Source organism: Trichosurus vulpecula, chromosome 5 (assembly GCF_011100635.1).
Source record: "Trichosurus vulpecula isolate mTriVul1 chromosome 5, mTriVul1.pri, whole genome shotgun sequence".
Taxonomy (NCBI): domain Eukaryota; kingdom Metazoa; phylum Chordata; class Mammalia; order Diprotodontia; family Phalangeridae; genus Trichosurus; species Trichosurus vulpecula.
The window spans coordinates 38,209,078-38,230,978 of record NC_050577.1 but is presented as its reverse complement, the minus strand read 5'-3'; the positions used below and the strand labels follow the sequence as shown (position 1 = coordinate 38,230,978).

Below are 21,901 nucleotides of genomic sequence, written 5' to 3'. Positions count from 1 at the left end.
AGATTTCCCTTTTTATCCTGAGAGACGCGGTCTTCAAGGGAAAGGCTCTCCCCTTTCCATCTACAACGCTAATCTTGGGGCAAATCTCTGTGCTGTTGTTCTATGGTATGTGGTCGATGCATTGAGGCTTTTGTAGATATAAATGTGTTCTGGTTTTTTATGTTGTTTTTTAACTATTACTCCCTCTTTAACAAATTCATTTCACCAGAAATGCTTACAACAGGGGCTCAAGATGGAATGAATTTCCCTCAATTCTCTGGAAGCCTCCATATCGCCCTGCTCCTCCATCCTTCGTGATTGAGCTGATGGCAAGGAGGAGCTGTAATCCGGCTGCACCCTTGATTACAGGGATGACACAGACCCAACCAACTGCAAAATAGTCCTTGCGTTTGTTGTCATATCAACTCGTAATTTCCTTGCAAATGTAATCACCGTTCAACTGATTCCTGAGAATGGGACCAGGTTGCCTGCCAATTTACTCTGCTAACAGCTAACAGCTCAGGCATTACCAAATGAGTTGAAAACAAAAAAAAAATCCTATGTACTTCTCTCTCTCTCTATTTCTTGGTACCTGTTCTTCTTTACCTTACTTTCTAATTCCAGAATCTTTAGTCTCCAACATTAAGATCCTTGAGGGCAGGGGAAGTGTTTTTTTTTTTCTTCCTTTTCTTCCTTCTTTCTTTCTTTTCTTTTTTCTCTTTCCTTCCTTCCTTCTCTCTCCCTCCTATTTTCTTTCCCTCCCTTTTCCCCTTTTTCTTTCATCTTTCTTTCCTATCTCCCTCCCCTCTCTTCTTTCTCTTCCTTTTCTTTTTTTCTTTCTCTTTCCCTTCCTTCCTTCCTACCCCAGTTCCATCTATTCCAATCAAGACAACAAGAATTTATTAAGGACCTACTATGTGCCAACACTGTGTTACTGCAGGGGGTACAAAGAAAGGCAAAAAATCACCCCTCCTCTCAAGGAGCTCATTGCCCTAATGGAGGAGACAACATGAATACAATTATGTATAAACAAGATACGAATAGGGTAAATTGGAGATGATCACAGAGGGAAACCACCAGCACTATGGGGGATTGGGAAAGGCTTCATATTTATGTAAGTTACAGTTCTGGCTAAAACTCAAAGGAAGTCAAATGAAAACACTGAGGCTGAGGAAGGTCTAAAGAATTGTTGACTCCAGCACCAGAAGAGACCTTAGAAGGGAGGAAATTGAGGGAACTGAGGGGACAAGTGGTGAATTGTGGGAACTGAATGAACCATACTGACTCCATCTTGTGACTTAATTCTGGAGCTAGTTCAGCTACCTTTCTATTCAATCATGGGTCCAGCACCATTTCTGTTTTTTGAGAAAAATCTATTCAATTGTGGGAACTGGGAGAAAACTTTGTTGCATTGTTTGAATCTGGCCTTACAGGGACTGGGAAGCTGGGCTACTTCTACCAGTTGCTTAGAGACCCTTAACCAAGGACCTTGGTTATGCTGACCACCAGAGACCCAGTCAGATCCTAAGAGCGATCGATGCAAAGAGTTTTCTCACAATTTACATCTCAGGCAACTCATGTGTTTTATCTGAAAACTGGCCTCATGCTGGTTAGTCAGCCACTGTCGCCATGTTCCTTTGATTGTTCGCAGACACCTGGGGGGAGTGGGACGCCTCTTTTTCTGAATTCAGGAAATTGCCCGTTTGCTCTCCCCCTCCCAATTTGGAAAGCCCCTAATATTTCCTCAAGTAGAAATCAGATTACCTAATGCATTGTTTTCTTTTAATCAGTCAGTCTTATTTGGTTGATTGTTTTAATGTATAAAAATCTGTCTATAAAAAACCGCCTTTGGGTTCAAGTCTAAGCTAAGGAGGCCTGGTCCCGGTTAGTTGGGCAATCATCACTCATTGCTCAATAATCGATAGGCTTGAAAGCTCAAACCTTCACTTCCTCAAGTCATTTCATCTTTCAACTGCCTCAGAGTCCAACCTCCTCATTTATAAATGAGGAAACTGGACCACACAGTTTCCCATCCCAACATACTGAGGGAGAGAAACGCAATAAACCTGGGAGTGTCAGAACAACTCCAGCATTCAGTAGTACTGATACAAATGTAAATTCATGACCCGAGAACTGTATAATCCTTTCTGAATTATTGAGAAACTCCAGGATTTGGTCTGGGTCTACATCCCTACCAACTTAAGGAGAACTCTGAAGTCACTATCTGGGGAATTCAGACTCTTAAAAACCTGTCCCATTCTCACCTGCTGTGCCCCTCCCATGCCTGCAATCCTCTCCCTTCCCATCTCTGTCTCCTACTTATCTTGGCTCCCTTTAAATCTCAGCTAAAATTCCACGTCTTCTTGAAAGAAGCCTTTCCCAGTCCCTCCCCCACTGCTGGTGTTTTCCTACTGATTACGATCTAATATCCTCTATCACCCATCCATTTTCTACTTATTATCATCCATCCATCCATCTATTCATCTATCTACCCTATTACGATCAGCTATTACCTACTTATCTATTATCATCCGTCCATCTATATATTTATCTACCCTGTTATCATCCGTCCATCCATCTACCTATCTGTTCTATATCCTCTACCATCCATCCATCCATCCATCCATCCATTTACTCTATCTGTTCTATATCCTGTCACCCATCCATCCACCCATCTATCTAGTCCATCTCTTCCATCCTGTATCCATCCACGTATCTACATATGTATGTAAATCTACGTCTACATGTTGCATGCGCATTGTTTTCATGTTACGTCCCCCATTGGAATACGAGCCCCTTGAAGGCAGGGACGATGTTGTTGGCCTTTCTTTGCATCCCCAGCACTTGCATGGTACCTGGTACACAGTGAGCCCTTATCCAAAGCTTGTTGACTGACTGACTGCTCTTTGGGGCATACAATGATTCTCACAGGTTTTATTTTGGGGAGGATGAATGTGAAATAAAGACAGTGTTTCTCTGGACTGCCAAGAGCTTTCAGATACATTTTTAGCTGTACCAGGTTGATTCACGAGGACACTAATTATCTCATTAGGAATCATCTCACAACTGGAGTGTGAGTTACATGAACATTTTATAATTAACTTATTTCTTCTTTTTTTTTTTTCAAATTCCGGGAAAGGACATTCTGTACATGATTGTTCTTGCCCTGGTCAGCTGAAGTCTCTAGGTGGCTGCTCCAGCAGGTCTGGGAAAGTGAGAATGAGGAAATCTGGGTCAGAATCCAGATTCCATCATTTACGAGTCTTGTGACATTGGTGGGTCTGTTTCCTCTTCTGTAAAATGAGGGGGTTCGTAAGCTGCAATTATGAAGGTTCCTTCTTGCTCTGACATACCTAAAACCTTTGGGGCTTGGGGTGTGTGTGTCTGTGTGTAAGAAAAAGAGACAGGCAGGCAGGGAGGATCCCTGAATGTGTGTGTGTGTGTGTGTGTAAGAAAAAGAGACAGGCAGGCAGGGAGGATCCCTGAGTGAGTGTGTGTGTGTGTAAGAAAAAGAGACAGGCAGGCAGGGAGGATCCCTGAATGTGTGTGTGTGTGTGTAAGAAAAAGAGACAGGCTGGCAGGGAGGATCCGTGTGTGTGTGTGTGTGTGTGTGTGTGTAAGAAAAAGAGACAGCCAGGCAGGGAGGATCCCTGTTCCAAATACAGCAATGGTAGGAATGACAACAAATATTTATATAGCACTTTGGGGTCTGCAAAATGCTTTATAAGTGTCATATAATTGTGGGTGTTATTATTATCCCCATTTTACAGCCAGGGAAACTGAGGCAGAAAGAGGTTAAATGACTTGCTCAGAGTCACATAGATGAGTAAGTGCTGGAGGCTGGATCTGAACTCAGGTCTCTCTGACTCCAGGTCTATCACTGTAGCCACAGTCATATATTTATTTTAAAATCAAAATACTTAAGTTGGGTATATGATGCCATCCATTCAGGAATTCCCTCCAACGATACAGACTGAGATCCCCGTATACCTGCCTATCCTGTACGACTCTGGTAAATGTTCCGCCCAAAACTAGAACCTGACTCCACAGGTACCAGCCCAAACAGCAGGAGTGGCAGCAGCTGGCATGTGTATATGGTGCTTTCCTCCCTTCTAAGATGGGGATGACAGCACATCGCAGGACTGCCATGATGACTCCATGAGACGATGTCTGTAAAGTCTCTGCAGATCTTCAGAGCACTGACTGACTACCAGTTATGGATGCTGCCTTACTGATCAGAACTGTTTTGATTAGACACGGACCATCGGTAGCGCTTCAGACTGGGCTCCTCCACATAGTCAGCACCAACGTGGTACCATGGACTTTCTACGAGTGGTCCCTCTGAGCTCAGGCTTTGTGTGAACCAAGGGAAACATTGAAAGTAAGAGGACCATAAAAAGTTAGAGTTATCAGGGACGTCACAGGGACACCTACGGCGCCTGCCTAAGAGACAGAGGCCCATAGTGATAAAGCTAAGAGACACCTGAGAGGTCATTTAGTCCATCTTTCTTTCTACAGATGAGTAAACTAAGACAAAAATGATTACCTTAAGGTCACAGAAATGGGAGTGTGGGGTGTGAACACCCAGACCCCAAAGTGCTATATAAATACTTGTTGTCATTCCTACCATTGCTGTATTTGGAACAGGGATCCTCCCTGCCTGGCTGTCTCTTTTTCTTACACACACACACACACACACACACCCTGCGCTGGTGTTCACACCCACCTGGAATGGTGCCCGCTGGGTTCACACCCCACCATGAACTGATAGAACAATTCAGCTGCAACTGGGCACCTCATCAGTGAGTGACCTTGGGCCATTTTCCTGGCCTTGCCCATTTCCCTACCAGCCCTGTTCCTGTTTCCTTTGCCTCCTGAACACTCAAGCCACCACACTTTACAAAAAGCAGGTAGAAAAGGGCACTCTGTGGTAGATTTAAAAAGCACTGGGTTCAATCAGATCCAGGCTCCGGGGTGTACACACATGCCAGTCGAACCCCAAGAACCTGGGCCGTTCAATTTCTTTCTCTGCTTTTCATTCCAGGGTGCTGCCATCGCTACCACAAGCTGTAATAGTGTCTACAAACAATTTGCGCTTCCAGAACTGCATGATCCCAGGGGGTAATTAACAAGCACAGGGAATAATCTTCCTTAAAAGCCTTTCAAAGCAACCCGGGGCCCACGCTGCCATCAACGCAATCTAGTCGCTCATGCGTCGCTGTCATTTTGGAGACACCTGTGCAGCTCTGGGAGGAGTTCACACTGAGCGGGGTCTTGGGCTTCAAGGGAAGTTGCCTGGAACGTGTTAATTAGAAATAAAACTCGGGCGCATTTGCTGACTGCAAAGGTATTTGTTCAGCAAGCACGCTGAGAACTAAAAGAAAGGCTGTGTCGCCAAATGGGGAGATTCCATACCATTGACCATTCCGAGATAAAAGATGGCATTCACCAGCACGCCCCCCTTCCGGAAGTGGTCGCTCATGTGCTCCAGCCAGTTCGCGTCCAGGCTGTTGACCGTACGTCCATTTTTGGAGACCCTGAGCGGGATGGTGACCGTGTAGTACTGTCGGCATCGCTGCTGCTGGCTCTTCGGCTTGTTGAAAATGGTGAAGATCTCCATTTCTGTTCACGTTTAGAAAATAAGGGAGGAGAGAGGGGAAGAGTGGAGAAGATTAAAATGGAAAAGGAAAAGACTTCTGAAGTCTTTAGAGATGCGTGCATCATGCTTCTGAATTATATTAATAGTTCATACTCCATTTTTTTCATCTGTAAATTAGGGATAATAGCACAGATGAGTAAACTGAGGCAGACAGTCCCGTTTTCTATTCACTGAGCCACCTAGCCGCCTCCATCGTACATCTATCTCCAGTGCCTCATCCGTAGAGTGGGGAGGATGGTCTCGGAGATCCCTTTTGGCGCTAGATCTGTGGTCTTATGACCTGGCTCAGAAGCTCAGATCTGCTCCTCAGCACTTGGGTGACCTGGATCAAGCTGCCTCCCTGCTCCTCAGCTTCATCATTTGTAAGATGAAGGAGTCAGATACTCTCTAAAGGTCCCTTTCCAACTATAAAAGTCTTATAATCTTTAATAAACAAACAAATAAATAAATAAAGGTCAATATTCAGAGCTGGGGTGGGGGTGGGGAGAATGCTGTTCCAATTCCAGGAAGTCTCAACACTTTTGAACTTTGTATTTATAAACTGTACCAGCGTTTCCTGGGGCCCAACCATCACTGATACATCATCGATAAGTAAAAATAAGTACGTTCCCGTAAATGAATGTGCTGGATCAGGGGGCAGGTCAATTCAGATGATCAAGACGGGGGGTGGGGAAGAGCTGAGCTGTTTTAATTATAATTTAATTTATAACTCCGTTTTTCCTTCTTTCCCCTCCCAAGAATCAATAATCATAACGGACGGCCGACATTCTCTCCAGTTTGAAATACGTGCTGCAGGACATGGGTTAGCAATAACAGTCTCTCGTGAAAAATACCTGGAATTATAATCGAAGTCCCAGGCTCTATTTTTATAATGGGTACTGAGCCAAGCTCTGGAAGTTAACCCAGTCCTAGAAGCCTTCATTGTACAAGCAAGTCTGGAATGCACTTTGGATTCCAAAAATATCTCGTGGAATAATGACAAAATCCCCACCCTTCTTTTTCAAATAAACTTTTCTTTTTTAAAGTCCTAAGCAGGATCTGAGAGTAGTAAAGGGAGGCAGAACACACCCTCACGCAGAGTCCCCAGGTACTACACATCTGGAAATGGGCTTCAGGTGTGTGCTAAATGGAAGAGGTCAGAAAAAAAAAAAGCTGACCCACTGCGGCACTACCAGCTAATCGAATAAATGCTTGTTGGATGTGCGATACATTGCCCTCCTGTATTGGGGCAGCTCCCGTTTTTTTCTTTGTTGGGACTCCTCCAACATCTATCACAAGGCTTTGTCCACAGTAGATGTTTTACAGAATGCTTGCTGCATTGGTTTAGGTCAGATAGGAAGAAGTGCAGATAACAAAGGAATACCCTCAAGTGATTCAAGTCCTATAATCAATGGGGCAAGGTGTTATGCCTTAGAAAGGGACCATTAAGAGTCTTTAAAAAAAACAGCCCCTAAACTTCATGATTTGAGAGCTGGTGCTTTCCTTGGTAATACAGCTTCAATCAGTGTGAATCTGTAAAGGGTTAACATTAATAAAGGCAGCAGGGCCTCCAGGTGGAGCTTAGGTGGCACCATAGTGCACAGACTGCAGGGCCTGGAGTCAGGAAGACTCATCTTCCTGAGTTCAAATCTGGCCTCGGACATTTACTAGCTGTGGGACCCTGGGCAAGTCACTTAACCCTGTCTGCCTCAGTTTCCTCATCTGTCAAATGAGCTGGAGAAGGAAATGGTAAACCACTCTGGTATCTTTGCTAACAAAACCCAGAGTGGGGTCAGGAAGCACTGGACATGACTGAAAAACAGCTGAACAGCAGAGGGCCAGCTTGGAGTTGGAAGGACCCAAGTTCAAATCCCACTTCAGATAGAGGAGTGGTCCAAGCAAATCAGTTAATGCCTCTGTTTCCTCATCTATAAAATGAGGGGATTGGATTTGAAGCCTCTCAGACCCTTTGCAGCTTTATGTCTAAGACCTTACGAATGTGTGTGTGTGTGTGTGTGTGTGTGTGTACACACACACACACACACACACACACACACACACACGTATATCTATTTTAAATCAGGCATCAGGCTAAAGACCTAACAAGTTATTGTTACCCTAAGAAACCACCTAGATAAACAGAGCCAAGAGTAATTTTTTTTTAAAGGCATCACAAAGAAAGGTTAAAAGCAATCATCTCTTAACAACGGTGGGAAGGCCATCAGTGACGACCGTATGAAAACAGAGACCATCGAAGCCCACTAAAGAAACAACTGTCCACATGACAATACAAACACCACCCACTGGAAAGGAAGGCAGCCCCCAAAGAGCAGCGAGGACAATGCTGGGTGGCGAGAGTCACAAGAGAAGACATAAATCCAGCACAGCACACTCAAATGGTTTCTCTGCCTGATTCCTCACCAGGGAGGATGGATGATTGAAGCCAGAGACAAAAATAAATTTTTCAGGAAGGAAAAGGAAATACTGAAGGACTTTCATGTCTCACAAGCACGAGGGGGAATGAAATGTCTGGAGAAACCCAGTTTCAGGTGCATGATTCTTTTACAAATCCCTCCACTCTGTGGCCTCCTCGGTCCCTCCTTCCTCTGAAAATGGAAATTTGCCAGGAGGAATTTATCCTGAAGGAGGCCTTCCTTCCACATCTGTCAGTGGACTCTTTGAGCTGCTGGGAATTTTCCAGGATAGTCCTGGGTTTTACTTTCCTGACCCAAGTGCCCCTTGGGTGTGTAAAAGACCTGCCCATCGGCCAACTTCAATTCGATCCAGCATGTAAGGGGGTTGAACAGGGAGGGCTCACTTTTCATTTTTGAAGAGCTTACAGGGAAAGGAGCAACTGTTTGGAGACTGACCATCCCATCTCTGTCCCTAATGAATATGGGCTCTGCCTATTGGCACTTTGTTAAGAGAGGAAAAGATGACTCCTGATTTGGGGATGCCCGAAGATAACCTGGTTGCTCTGGAATCGTCCCTAGGTAAGAACTCCTCAGGGAAAGTGTTTCAATAACTGAGGGTTCCCCCATCCCTTTTTTTTTTTTTTGGCAGGGCAATTGGGGTTAAGTGACTTGCCCAAGGTCACACAGCTAGTAAGTGTGTCAAGTGTCTGAGGCTGGATTTGAACTCAGGTCCTCCTGACTCCAGGGCCAACGCTCTACTCACTGCGCCACCTAGCTGCCCCCCCCATCCCTTTTTAGTTATCTCAGACACTTGGAAGACCTTACCCGCATTTTGCTAGACTATAGAAGTGAGCCAAGAGATCCACTTGGTCCCTTTTTTTTTTTTAGGAGTGGGGCTCCTTCCTCTTTTTCCCTTGAATCATTTTTTTCTAGAGTGCAGGTGTTAATGGTTCAAAACCGGTTAATGGCCACCCAGGGGATGAAGCTACATGTGTTTATATACATGGCCAAAGGATCTATGCAGTATCAGGGTATCACCCCATTGGCAAGCCCAAGTTCAGCTCCCATCTTAGAAGAGCCCAAACCATGGAGCAGTATTGAATCAGAAAGGCTCAGAGACCTTGATGGAAAAGCGAGACCCATCAGGTGGGAAAGAGAAGTGTGTTAATTACGCACTACTGGGAAGGTTTGATTCAGCTGGGTTTTGGGGCATCTATTTATGGATTTCTAGGAATCTTTTGTGCTTTTTGCAATTTTGTGGGGTAAAATACAGTATTTTCTACGTACATTTGTTACTCGGAGTAGTTTACAGGAGCTGGCACCCACGTTTATGGCAATCTAGACATGAGTATACTTGGAGATTCCCAAATCGATCTCCGGAGGGGATCATAAGAGATGCCCAAAGGCAAAATTAACAGGTATTGACCACTAGCTAGTTGAGTGGGGAGGAGGAGACAAAAGCATTAAGAACGACCCAAAGGTTTCAAGTCTGAGAGACTGAGATAACTAATTAAATCATCAGAAAGAATTTTGAAAGAACAACAGATTTTTTTTTTTGGTGGTGGTGAGGGGGACTATAGAGATTATAAATTCAACGTTGTGTCTGAAAGAGCCTAAGGGACCTTAGAAGTCATTTCATCCAACCTCCTGCTTTGACAGGTAAGGAAAATGAGGCCAGGAATGATGCCTTAGAAGGAGCCAGCCTGAGAGTAAAAGATTTAGCAGTGGGCAGAAAAGAATGAATGAATGAATGAATGAATGAAGCAGAACTAGGATTTTAACTGTAGCAGATCCACTGACTCCATATCCATTGGGTGTTGTTTCTCTCTCTTGGATTTCAGAGTTCACACACAGGATCGGGGTCTCAGTCATGGATTAGGAATGCTTTATGGAAATTATCTTACAAAAAGCAGGATATGTAAGGATTTTTTATCTGCTCATCAATGTTTTGGCTTAAAAAAAAAAGCCTTGTGCCCATGAAAAACCTGTCTCATTTCCCTATTCCTCAAATTAATATTATAATAACAAAGCATCTGCCCACATGACAGGGAGCCTGAAGGTGGTTGTAGCTGGCAGGGGGAGACTGCAGAGGAAGATGATGGGCTGCTGTCTCCCAGTAGATTCCCCTGGGAATGACACCTTCCTCCCTCTCCCCACCTCCTACTGTATGACCCCATGAGGACCTTTCCAAAGCCCCTCACTTCACAATAAATCAAGAAGGCATCATATGGGACTTGCTGAAACATCCCCAGCCAATGAAGTGAAAGCAGAGCTAGGTTTGGAGAATCTGGAAAAGGGGAACCAAGAGGGAGGAAGCAGCCACTCAGGGCCATCTGAAAGCAATGAGACAGCTGTGTGTTCCAAACAAGCCCCAGCGAAAGGCCTGGGGGAAGGGAGCGCAGGGCTCAGAGGGGGCGACACCTCCCCACCCCCCCAAACATTCTAGGGAACTCTTCCATTAAGCGAAATGAGGAAACTCCCCCCAGTGAGGAAATGAAAATTAATGAGCAGGACCAGAAGTACTTTTGTGAGATGGGGTGAAATTCTGGAGAAAACCCAAGCAAGGCACGAGCGCTCAACCAAAGCCTCAGTCAGTGAGGCAGCCCCCAGAGGCGGGCGGGAGGGAGAAGCAGGTGCTGTTTGGGGATGGGACCTCTGGATCTTAAACAGCTCTGCTCCTGAGCACTGTCTCCTCCATCCCGAGCCAGAATGATGTTTGCCTTATGCTCCTCCATCCACCCCATAAAGCGCATAGATTAGATGAGGAGGGGAAGGAGGCAGGGGCATTCCCCATGGAGGTTTGGGTTTTTTTGGAGAGGCCTGATGTGATTTCTGATTTAGCCTCCATAAGGCACACCTGGCAGAAACGGATGATAACACTTAAAACCTCCTTGGGGGAAGACCTTAACGGAAAACCTGAATGCTCCGCAAACAGAGCAGGCAGAAGAGGAGAAAAATCTGGGTAGGGGTGGAAGGGAGGCAGAAAACTTTCCCAGGAAGAGCCTTCCCAGGAATAAGTTTAGGTGAGAAAGCCAGCTGAGGGGGTAGATTTGTGGAGCCAGAGGCCAGAAACTCTAAGATCATGGGCTCAGCACTGGGCAGAAATGAATGAATGAGCATTTACTATGGGCTTACTGTGTTCCAAGCACCATGCTAAGTGCTGGGTATATAAACAGAAAAGAAGGCAGACTCTGATCTCAAGAAGGTCACTTCTAATTAGGGGAGACAACACATAGAGGGGGCAGGTAGGTGGTGCAGTGGATAGAGAGGCCTGAAGTTAGGAAGATTCATCTTTGTGAGTTCAAATCTGACCTCTGACTCTTATTAGCTGTGTGACCGTGAGCAAGTCACTTAACCATTTTTGCCTCCGTTTCCTCATCTGTAAAATGAGCCAGAGAAGGAAACGGCCAGCCACGCCAGTATATTTGCCAAGATAACGCCAAATGGGGTCATGAAGAGTTGAACATGACTGAACAACCACCATAAAAGCCCAGGAGGGGTGACATTTTATCTCAAGTAGCTAACTATACAATGCAGAGCAGAAAATGGTGCTATGCCTCTCGGTCTCCACTCCCCACCCCCACCCCCCCAAATCTAAGCAATGCCTAGCCCATAAAGGGTCCTTGGTAAATGTCTAATAAAAGGATACCTTAAAAAACAAAAACTGAAGTGTTAATATGGCTTCCCTACAACTGGGAAAATGGACTCAGTGGTCTCTAAATCTATGATTCTAGGACAAGGGGCAGGTAACTTGCCCCTCCCCCCATTAGAGTGTAAGCTCCCTGATGACAAGGACTGTCTCTTTGCACTCTTTATATCCTCAGCGCTTAGTGTAGCGCCTAGCACACAGTAGGTGCTCAAAAAAAGTTTAATGAATTGAATACAGGTGGCATGTCCAGAAAGGCCCAGCTTATGAAAGCCAGCCTCAGGTGTGGGCACCTGGAGGAGGTGTGTAAGCAGTGCACAAGGCTCTCTACTTCCCAATCTTCTCTTAGAGCCGCCTGTCTCTAAGTGTAGTCTGAAAGGAGTCCAGAACCCAGAGAAGCAAATGTCAGCCCAGAGGGAGAAGGTCTCCAGGGCTCGCCTAAGCAAGAATCTGGACTAGGGAGAAGAGCCCAGGAGAAAGAGTTAATTTCAATCAAGTTAATTCAATAAGCTCTTTTTGAGCCTCTAGGCAAGGCTCTAGAGATAGGAAAGCCAAGACAAAGAGTCGGCCCTTTCCCTAAGGAGGACCCAATGTAGACACAGAGCACATGAAGGGAATGATGTGGAGTCACTCCCGATGGTTCAGCTGCAGGCAGTCTGTGTAGGTCTTTGTTGGCCAAACTGAGGACTGGGCAGTTTTTTTTCTAATGGCCAGGGTGAGCCATCCAGGATTCTTGAGCAAGGGAGTGACCATCCCATAGTTTAGAAAGATCAAATTGGTGGTTTCATGGAGCCAATTAGAATTCTACCTCAGATACTTCCTAGCTGCGCCACTCTGGGCAGGTTGCTACCCCTCTGCCTCCGTTTCCTCATCTGTGACATGCAGATGGAAATAACGGGGACCACCTCCCACAGCTGTTGTGGGGATCGAATCAGATTTTTGTAACGTGCTTTGCCAACCTCATGATGCCCTCTAGATGCTGACTATTTACTGTCATTATCACTGAACGCAGCAGTTCAAAGGGACCTTTGAGACTATTCTAGCCTGACCCTCTCATTTTATGGATGAAGAAATTAAGGGCCTCAGAAATAAAGCGATTTTCCCCAAGGATGCTCAGCCAGGAAGCGGCTAGTCCAGGGTTTCAAGTCCAGACTCCTCTACCTCCATTCCTAACAAATCTCTGCCTATACCGTACTGACCTTTCTAACAAGGCAGTCCCTTCTAGCTCAAAATCTGTGTTCTTTCCAGATCTAAATCTGTTTTAAATCTAGGATGAACCATTATAAACAGCTACGAACAAATGAATAAATAAATGAATAAACCATTGGTGAGAAGATATTTGCCAGGTCTATTCTCAAGCAGGAGTTCTTAACCTGGAGCCTAGGAACTTATTTTAAAAATATTCTGATCATCAGATGGCATGCCATCTTGGTGTGTGTGTGGGGTGGGTAGAGATGGGGAGAAAATTTGTAACTCAAAATCTTGTGGAAATGAATGTTGAAAACTAAAAATAAATAAATTAATCTTTTAAAAAAAGAAGGAAATATTCTGATACCTGTTTTTCAATACAATTGGTCACCTTGGTAACTCTATAGATCTTATTTTATACATTTAGAAACATTCTTTTGGGAAGGGAGTATGGTTCAGCAGGCTTCCAAAGGGATCCATGACACAAATGTGGATAAGAACCCCGGTTCTAAATAAATGAATAACAGTAATTTCTTCTGGGCCACCCCACATAGCACAGCCAAGAACTAAAGGAAACAGGCTCCCCAGGCTTGGGTCTCGGCCCCCTTCTCTCACACTTGCTTACTCACAGTAATGCTGAAACACCCTGGCACACTACAGATGCAGCCAATATGTGTAAGGGTGCCAGTCAAAGCACTCGTTCCTACTGTGAAGTCAGGCAAAGCTACGTTAGGGAGTGGGAGTCGAGAGAGATTTAAGAGATTTAGAGCTGGAAAGAGCACAGATTTTGAGCTAGAAGGGACTGCTAGGCTGACCTTCCAATTTTACAGATGAAGAAATTTGGTGACTTACCCAAGGTCATATGAAAGATCTAACATTTGAACCCAGGTTCTCTGTCTATTAGATTATGAACTCCTGGAGAGCTGGGTCTGTTTTTGGCCTCTTTTTGTATCCCCAGCACTTGGCACAGGGCCTGGCACACAGCAGACACTTAATAAATGTTTACAGACTGACTCTGTCTCCAAATCCATCTTTCTTTCTACTGCATTACCCTGCTGCCCTACAAATAAGCACTGTATATAGGAAGAAGAAGGACCCAGGTTCAAATCTCACCCCTGGTACTTACTTCCTAGCTGAGTGAAACTGAGTTCTTTTGTAAAATCAGGATAATAAAAGCACCTCTCTCAAAGGGCTGTTGTAAGGATCAAATGAGACAGTATATGGATGGGGTTTTGCAGATCCTAAGGGACTATATGAACATTTGTTATTATTAGTAATAAACAGGACACGGCGAAACCTGGCATAAACAATAGCTGTGTGGCCCTGGGCAAGTTGCTTAACCCTGATTGCCTCAGTTTCCTCATCTGTAAAATGCGCTGGAGAAGGAAATGGCAAACTAGTCCAGTATCTTTGCCAAGAAAACCCCAAATGGGGTCACAAAGAATGGAATACTACTGAAATGACTGAACAACAGCATCACAAAAACGCAGAGATAACTATTCTGCAACTTAGATAGTCTTACAGAGTTGCCTGGAGCACAGAAAAGGTAAGTGACTAGCCCAGGGTCATATAATCAGCAATATATCAGAGCATATCCTGATAACAGACAGGATGCTCCCTGCCTTTAAATTCTTAGTGAAAAGGATGGAGTTTTGTAAACTAAACAACGCTGGTAAAACGACTCCTAAGTTTGGCTCACAGCATACACGCACAAGGCAGATTCTCCGCAGGGCAAACGAGCAGAAGATACAAACTTACAGAAATGGGGCTGCGTACTTGGAAGCAGTCACATCACCTCTTTTCCTGCAACAAATTGTCCTTCTGGGGCTTTCTTTATGTCTGGCTTTGAGCAAACATCCCCGATCCACCCACCAACGGCAAGCGCCAGGCACATTCTGTCAGGATGCCCAACACATTAGCACTTCCTGTGCTGTGCGCAGAGTAAGCCGATATTGATGCAACAGCTAGAGTGATAAAAGAATTCACTTTCTTAACTCCCCTTCAAAGGCAGTCAGGCAGGGGCGGGGGTGGGGGTAGGGGGACCACCTGATTTTCTTCTTAATGCGGAGGCTCCAAAGTGTTTCAAGTTGGGCAACTGAGTCAAACATGTCAGTTTCCCATATAAGGATGATGCAGCTTTCCCCCACTCTCGTATATATTTTTTCTTTTACTTTAGGTTGCTGTGGAAGTTACCAAAAAAGAAAAACCCAAACACTAGTTATATCTTAAACCCAGTCCCAGCAGTGACCGACTTACTTCCAGCCAGTGGGTCTGAACCTCCCAGTTTGTCTGCTGTGATTGTCTGTCCTGGTGAGGATCCATCTACATTCTCTGGTGAATCTGCTCCATTTCCCCCTATGGAGGATAAGTTCGGTTGTTCAGCCACCTGCCTATCGCCTGCCCCGTGTTCCTGGGGCTCTGGGTTGCCCTGAGACCCCACTGGTGTGCTGCACATATCCGCCGACCCTGGGGTCTCCCTATCCAAGGATGAGAGGTCTTCGGATTGGTCTGACGTGTTTTTCCCATCTCTCGACTCCCCTGATCCGTTGGCAGTGGGGGTCAGCGGGCTGCTCCCTGCAGAGTTCCCGGGGCAATGGTACTGAGGGACGACGCCCACAAATTCTAGGCCTCGACTTGCGGCATCTTGGATCTGGGAAGTGAACAAAGAGAATGAAAATAAATCATTACGTAGGAGAGAAGAAACTTTGGGGGTGGAGCCAGGGCATCATGTTGGACAATTACCAATTATTCTGATAACTGAGTCCAATCTTTCATTTTAAGATTTTCTTTCTTTTTTTTTTTTGGAGGGGGGGAAGGTAGGGCAATTGTGGTTAAGTGACTTGCCCAAGGTCACACAGCTAGTAAGTGTGTCAAGTGTCTGAGGGCAGATTTGAACTCAGGTCCTCCTGACTCCAGGGCCAATGTTCTACTCACTGTTCCACCTAGCTGCCCCACTGGAAGATTTTCAAGTTGGCAAATTGGCCTTTTCAATGAGCGGCCCCCAAGTCCATGCCCTCCCTCACCCCAAACTCTCCACAATACCCCCCTTCATTATATCAAGAGGGGGCTGTGGGCCTTCATTTTCAATCACTCTGTCTTACAGGAAGCAGCCTCGAAGGCTCTTCTTTGTTGGGGGGCAGAAATGCACAGAGTAGGGTTACAAAGAATGGGAACAACGTCTTCTTGAAGCAGGGCCCAAATCTCTATCATCTGCTGGAGGGTGGTCAAGGACTCCCAATGCGCGAATCGGTATAAGCACAACACGACACTATTTTGAGAGAGGAAGTTAATTTCTGGAGAAGTTTTACCTTTGTCCCCCCCGCTCTTTTTAAACAAATCATCTACTTCCTGCCAATCAAGTCACTGTATAAACACAGTATGTCTATATAAACATATACCAACTACCAGGTGGTATTTTATAACCTCAAAGAATTTCCTCTTAATTGTTTTTGCAGTGGGAGGTGGGGGTGGGGAAAGGAATCTGGGGAAGAAAAGGACTAGCCATAAGAAGTAATGAAACACAATAGGTATGAAAGACCCCCTGCGTCTGAGAGTTCTGTGACGAGCCCAAGGCCCGTCCCTGTCGCCATCCGACGGACCCTGCACTTACAGGCTCGTCAGAGCAAGTGCTGACCTCAGGATGCCCACCCTAAGCTCGGCCAGTGCACTCGGCTTGGGATGCCCTTCCCTGACTTTTCCCCAGGATGAGAGATGACACCCAAGCATAGGCATGGATTTGCAATTGTGCACCTTTTTCCTTCCAAAAAAAGCATATGATTGTCTCTCTCAGCAAGAAGATGATAGGAGAGACGGGAACAGACAAAAGCAATATCCTACTCAGACTCAGCAAGAAGCCGAACGCCAAAGGTGGAGACAACGTACATTCTAGGAAATGCAACTATTGTCAATTCCTAGAACAAACAAGGAAGGCACCAGTTTGGTCCCAATCAACAGCTCCTACATGACAATGCTGAAAAAAGATTTTTGCACTGAGACAGAATCCCGGTGGAGAATTTACCAATTATGGATAAGAATCACAGGGCCATGGAACAAGAGTTGGAACGGACCTCCAAGGCCACCCAATCCAAATTCCTCATTTTACAGAAGACGAAAGTGAGACATTACGACTGCCCCTCGGTCACTAAGGAATTAAGGGACAGGCCTGGGATGGGAGCCCAGGTCCTCGGATGACAAATCCATTTGCGTCACACTCTGGGGGAAGGTTGGGGGGTAAGATGAGGAGGCACAGATGGGCTGCAATCTGCAGCCAGGGAGAGAATAAACATGGGGACAAGATCACAGAAAAATGGGAGCATTCATGTAGGAATGCAACACGGTGCCTACAGTGGAATGACGGCTGCTTTTGGACCGGGAGGACATGAGTTTGAATCCTGACTTCACCTCTTCGTTATCTACGTAACCTTAAAAGTTACAACTCTGGGTCATATCTCTGGGTCTCAGTTTCTTCCACCTATAAAGTGAGGAAGGTCCACTAGATGTCCTCTGAGGTCTCTTCCAACTTCAAACCTAAGACTGTTAGAGATATTCCCCTACATTTCACAAATCCCACTAATTACTGAGCAAGGTGTGAGTTGGCCTTGAATACTTGTGTGTATAATTCTTTATGCCCACATCTGCTTGGATTATCTTGTAAAACACCAAAAACCTGTACTCCCACTCTAAAAAAATAGAAACACACTTCTTTCTGATGGAGAGTTTCAAAGGCTGAAGTTTCTCTCTGAAGTCTGAAGCTCCATACCTCCATTGCTCAGCATTTTTAATGGGTCACCTATCCTGTTACTTCTTGGGCCCTAAGACAAGCTGGTCTCCCTACACCTATCATGAGATTGAAGAGCGACCTAAAGGCCCTCTGTCTGACCCTGCTCATCCACTTTGGCAGGCCACCAGAGGAAGGGCATCGGCCAGAGCAAGGGTTCCTCACACGGTGCCAGCACACAGTAGGTGAGGACTGACTGACCTCTGTACACCTTGGGACCTTCATGTCATCAGAATAATAGTAATGATGATTACAACAACTAGCCTTTATTTGATGCTTTAAATTCTGCAGAGGGCTTTCCACAGATTTTCTCACTTGGTCCTCACAGCAGCCCTGTAAGGTGGGGGCTGTTATTATTAATTACTCCCATTTTACAGGTGAAAGGTTAAGTACAGGACTAGTCACACAGCTAAGGCAGTGTCTGAGGCAGGATTCAAACTCAGGCCTTCCTGACCCCAAGTCCAGTCTTCTGACCCCCGGGCCACCCAGCTGCCTCGGGAACTCTAGTGGATCAAGCATTGAAGGAAGCGAGAAACAAAGTACCTCATCTGTAAAATCAAGGGCCTGGACCAGATGGTCCCTTCCAGGTCTCTCACCTTCCGGAGGGCCAGACCTCTCAGCTCTAGTCTAAGAATTAGGGGGAATTAGTTACACCGAAGGCAATTTTCTGCAGCTAGAAAAGTCACTGAGTTGCGAATACCCTTTGATCCATCAATCCTGCTCTCTAATGATATATACTCCAAGACAGTCAAAGACAGGAAGAAAGTCCTCATGTACACCAGAATATTTATAGCAGCTCTTTGGTGGCAGCAAAAGAAAAAAAAAACGACCAAGAAGCGGGTGCTCATTGCCTGGGGAATGACTAACCGAACCATGGTGTATGAATGTCATCAGTTATTACGAAACGAGAAACAACAGATACAAAGAATTCAGAGAAGTTTGGGAAGACTTGTTTGACATGATGCGGAATGAAGTAAAACCAAGACGACAATACAGACAACGGCCTTGACGACATAAAGAAAACAACACTTAACGGACAACGGAATTCAGCTCGATGAAAGAATAATTCACTCTAACATCCAAAACATGCATCCCTTCTGCCCAGAGAAAAAAAGGCAGACAACTATGTGTATTTATTCCAAAGCTTTGGTTTGGTTTTCCAAAGGAGGTGGGGGAGATGTGGGAGAGAGAGAGGAGACATTTATGTTCATTGGAAAGAAACAGTAGAACGCAGGTACCGAATGATGTTCACATACATACATATGCTTATATGTTCAACCAGGCCAATGTTTCAGTTGACTTAACTGGATATACATGCACATACATATAGAGAGATAGATAGATAGATATATGTGTGTGTGTGTGTGTGTGTGCGAGCATACATATATATACATATATAAAGATCTATCTATGTATCTACAGATCTGTGTATCTCTAGATATAGACATTTATAGATATCTCTCAAGAGATCTATCAATATCTATCTAGATACACAAACCTACATAGAGAGAGGGATCTAGATAGATATCTAGAGATCTGTGTATCTCTAGATATACACAGCTACAGACATCTCTAAAGAGATCTATCAATATCTATATAGATATACAAACCTACATACATACATACGTATAAAGATCCAGCTATATATCCACAGATCAGTGTATCTCTAGATAAAGACATCTATAGATATCTCTTAAGAGATCTATCAATATCTATGTAGATATACAAACCTGCATATATATATATGTATATATATATATATATATAAAAAGATCTAGCTAGATATCTAAAGATATGTGTATCTCTAGATATAGACATCTATAGATATCTCTACAGATATATAAACATAATACATATACATATATACTTAATACAAACATGTATGTGTGTGCATATTTACAAGGGAGGGGTCTATATTTCACTGGTTAATGGAAAGCGAGAGCATTATTCAAACCACAAAAAGCATCGAGAAAACAGCACGAAAAAGAAAGTGGGAGCTACAAACTGGATTGTGCAGTATGAGAGGGGAAGCACACTAAAACCAGGGAAGCTTATTCTAAATCATCCAGCAATTGGTCAGTCAACAAATACCTACTGAATGAACCTAGGCCACACGGCAACGTCCGAGGGATAAAGGGAGAGCGTGGGTGGAAACAAAAACCAGGCCCCAGAAGACGCCAGTGCAGCCAGCTAGCCAAGCTGATGGAAGAGCAGAATGGGAAGTCTGGAGAGAGGACAGACAGACAGACTGACTGATGGGAAAGTCACATGCGCATTTGTACACACACAGGCCAAGGACACAGCCTACAGTTACCTTCCTCTAGCTCTCTCTTGTGACTCATGCACCCGAGTTCTCAGAAAGCTGACATTTAGGATGCCTTTCTCAAATGTCTTTAAGGGTGCCGAAGGGAGTGAGCGGGCAGACATAAACAGGAAGACACAAAATCACGAGTCAGATTTCAAGTTCAAAATGGCACCAAGATGCTGGCATGGAGGACAAGAGAACTCAGTCTGTGACCAGAGGACCTACTAATGGTATGGCCGTGGGCCTTGTCATCAGTTTCCTCTTCTGCACGATGGGAGAGTTGGCCCGGAGGGACTCTAAAATCCCTTATGATCCCATGAACGATGGTTGGCCTTGGACAAATCACATAATTACTCAGTTATGTCATCTGTGATGAGAAGGCTGGACAAAATGACCTCTAATGACCTTCCCAGCTTAGAGGCCTACAGTTCATCTGATGAAGGGAAGGGGAAGGAAATAAATATTTGTCAAATCCAGCCTCAGACACTTGACACACTTACTCGCTGTGTGACCTTGGGCAAGTTACTCAACCCCAACTGCCCTGCCTTCCCCCTTGAAAAAAGAAAAAGGAACTAAGTATTCGTTAAGTAGCTTCTATGGACGCAAGCTTCACAAAGATGACCTCATTTGACCTGATGATGATACAAGTGAAGGGTGGAGACAACCTCATCTTGGGAAAGTCAGCGATGGGACGTGAGTGACAAATAGAGATCATTATGTCTTCCACCGGAAAGGTCTTGAAATGAGGTCAGCGGCTGGGGGCGGGGTCTGACAGAGGGGCCGCTGCTGCCTAAATGTCACCAGCAGATGAAGAGATGAGGTAACCATCTCGATGGGAAAGAGGGATGTAAACAAATATTGTTTAACAGTAGCCGGCAACCGCGTTTCTACCACTCATACACATCCCCTTGGGCTTGTGATAATTTCACTCTTTGGCACTTTTAACTGGGATAGCAGGCAATATGAAGTGAGGAGGAACTTGTTAACCTAACCGATTAATTCTTATCAGAACTAAGAAAATAAGAAACCATCTTATACAATGTCTTGGAAATAGCCCTTTCCAATATGGACTTTAAGAAAGCTCAAAAGGCAGCTGTAACATAATGGACAGAGACGGGATTTGAAAGTTAAGAAGATCTGAGTTCAAATCCCACTTCAAGAAATAAGTATTTATTAAGTGCCTTCTATGTGCCGGGCAGGAATAGCTAGGTGATGCTGTGTTAGGCTTGGAGTCAGGGAGATTCATCTTCCTGAGTTCCAATCCAGCCTCAGACACTTATTAGCTGTGTGACCCTGGGCGAGACACTAAACCCTGATCGCCTCAGTTTCCTCATCTGTCACATGAGCTGGAGAAGGAAATGGCAAACAACTCTTTGCCAAGAAAACCCCAAATGGGGTCTACAAAGAGTCAGATATGACTGAAGCAGCAACAGATCTCAATATAAATTCAAATTAGGCAAAGGGCCAAACTTTTACCTATATTTTAGGAATTTTCCTAACTGGGGGCTTTGAGTTATTATTATTGTGCTACCAACTTTTTGTCTGATAAAAAAACCATGAAACAGTCCATTATGCTGCCCCTAGGCTAAAAAAGAAAGCTGATTGTTAAATCTCTAGGAAGCAAGGTGTTAAGGAGGAAGAAATATCACCCCCTAAGCCAACCCCAAAGGAGGAGACAGGAAAGGCTCTGCCCCTCTCCAGCAGAGATGAGGGAGCAGGAAGCATCGGGCACTGTCAGGCTCACTGTACTCCCCAGAGGAATTCCCAAAGCCACTGGTGCGAGATATAAAATAAAAGGACTACACTTCCTGGCCTCCAAAGCCCTTCCAATTCAACATCAATGGGCCCATGGTCCTCTCTCAGCTACCTCAGCAGAGAGCTGAAGCCCGAACAGCCTGGCTACGAGCTCACTTCTGATAACATACCAGCAAAGCAAGTCACTTTAACCTCTAAG

General features: G+C 44.9%; 1 protein-coding gene across 1 annotated transcript in view; it reads right to left on the bottom strand.

Moving 5' to 3' along the window:
• Positions 1-21,901, bottom strand: part of RFTN1 (raftlin, lipid raft linker 1) — a 198,950-nt gene that overhangs the window by 47,442 nt on the left and 129,607 nt on the right. Inside the window, exons 5-6 of the mRNA XM_036761805.1 lie at positions 15,122-15,515; positions 5,395-5,601 (exon numbers count right to left, since the gene is read on the bottom strand). Of these exons, the coding sequence (XP_036617700.1) occupies positions 5,395-5,601; positions 15,122-15,515 (601 nt within the window). The remainder of the gene's footprint in view (positions 1-5,394; positions 5,602-15,121; positions 15,516-21,901) is intronic.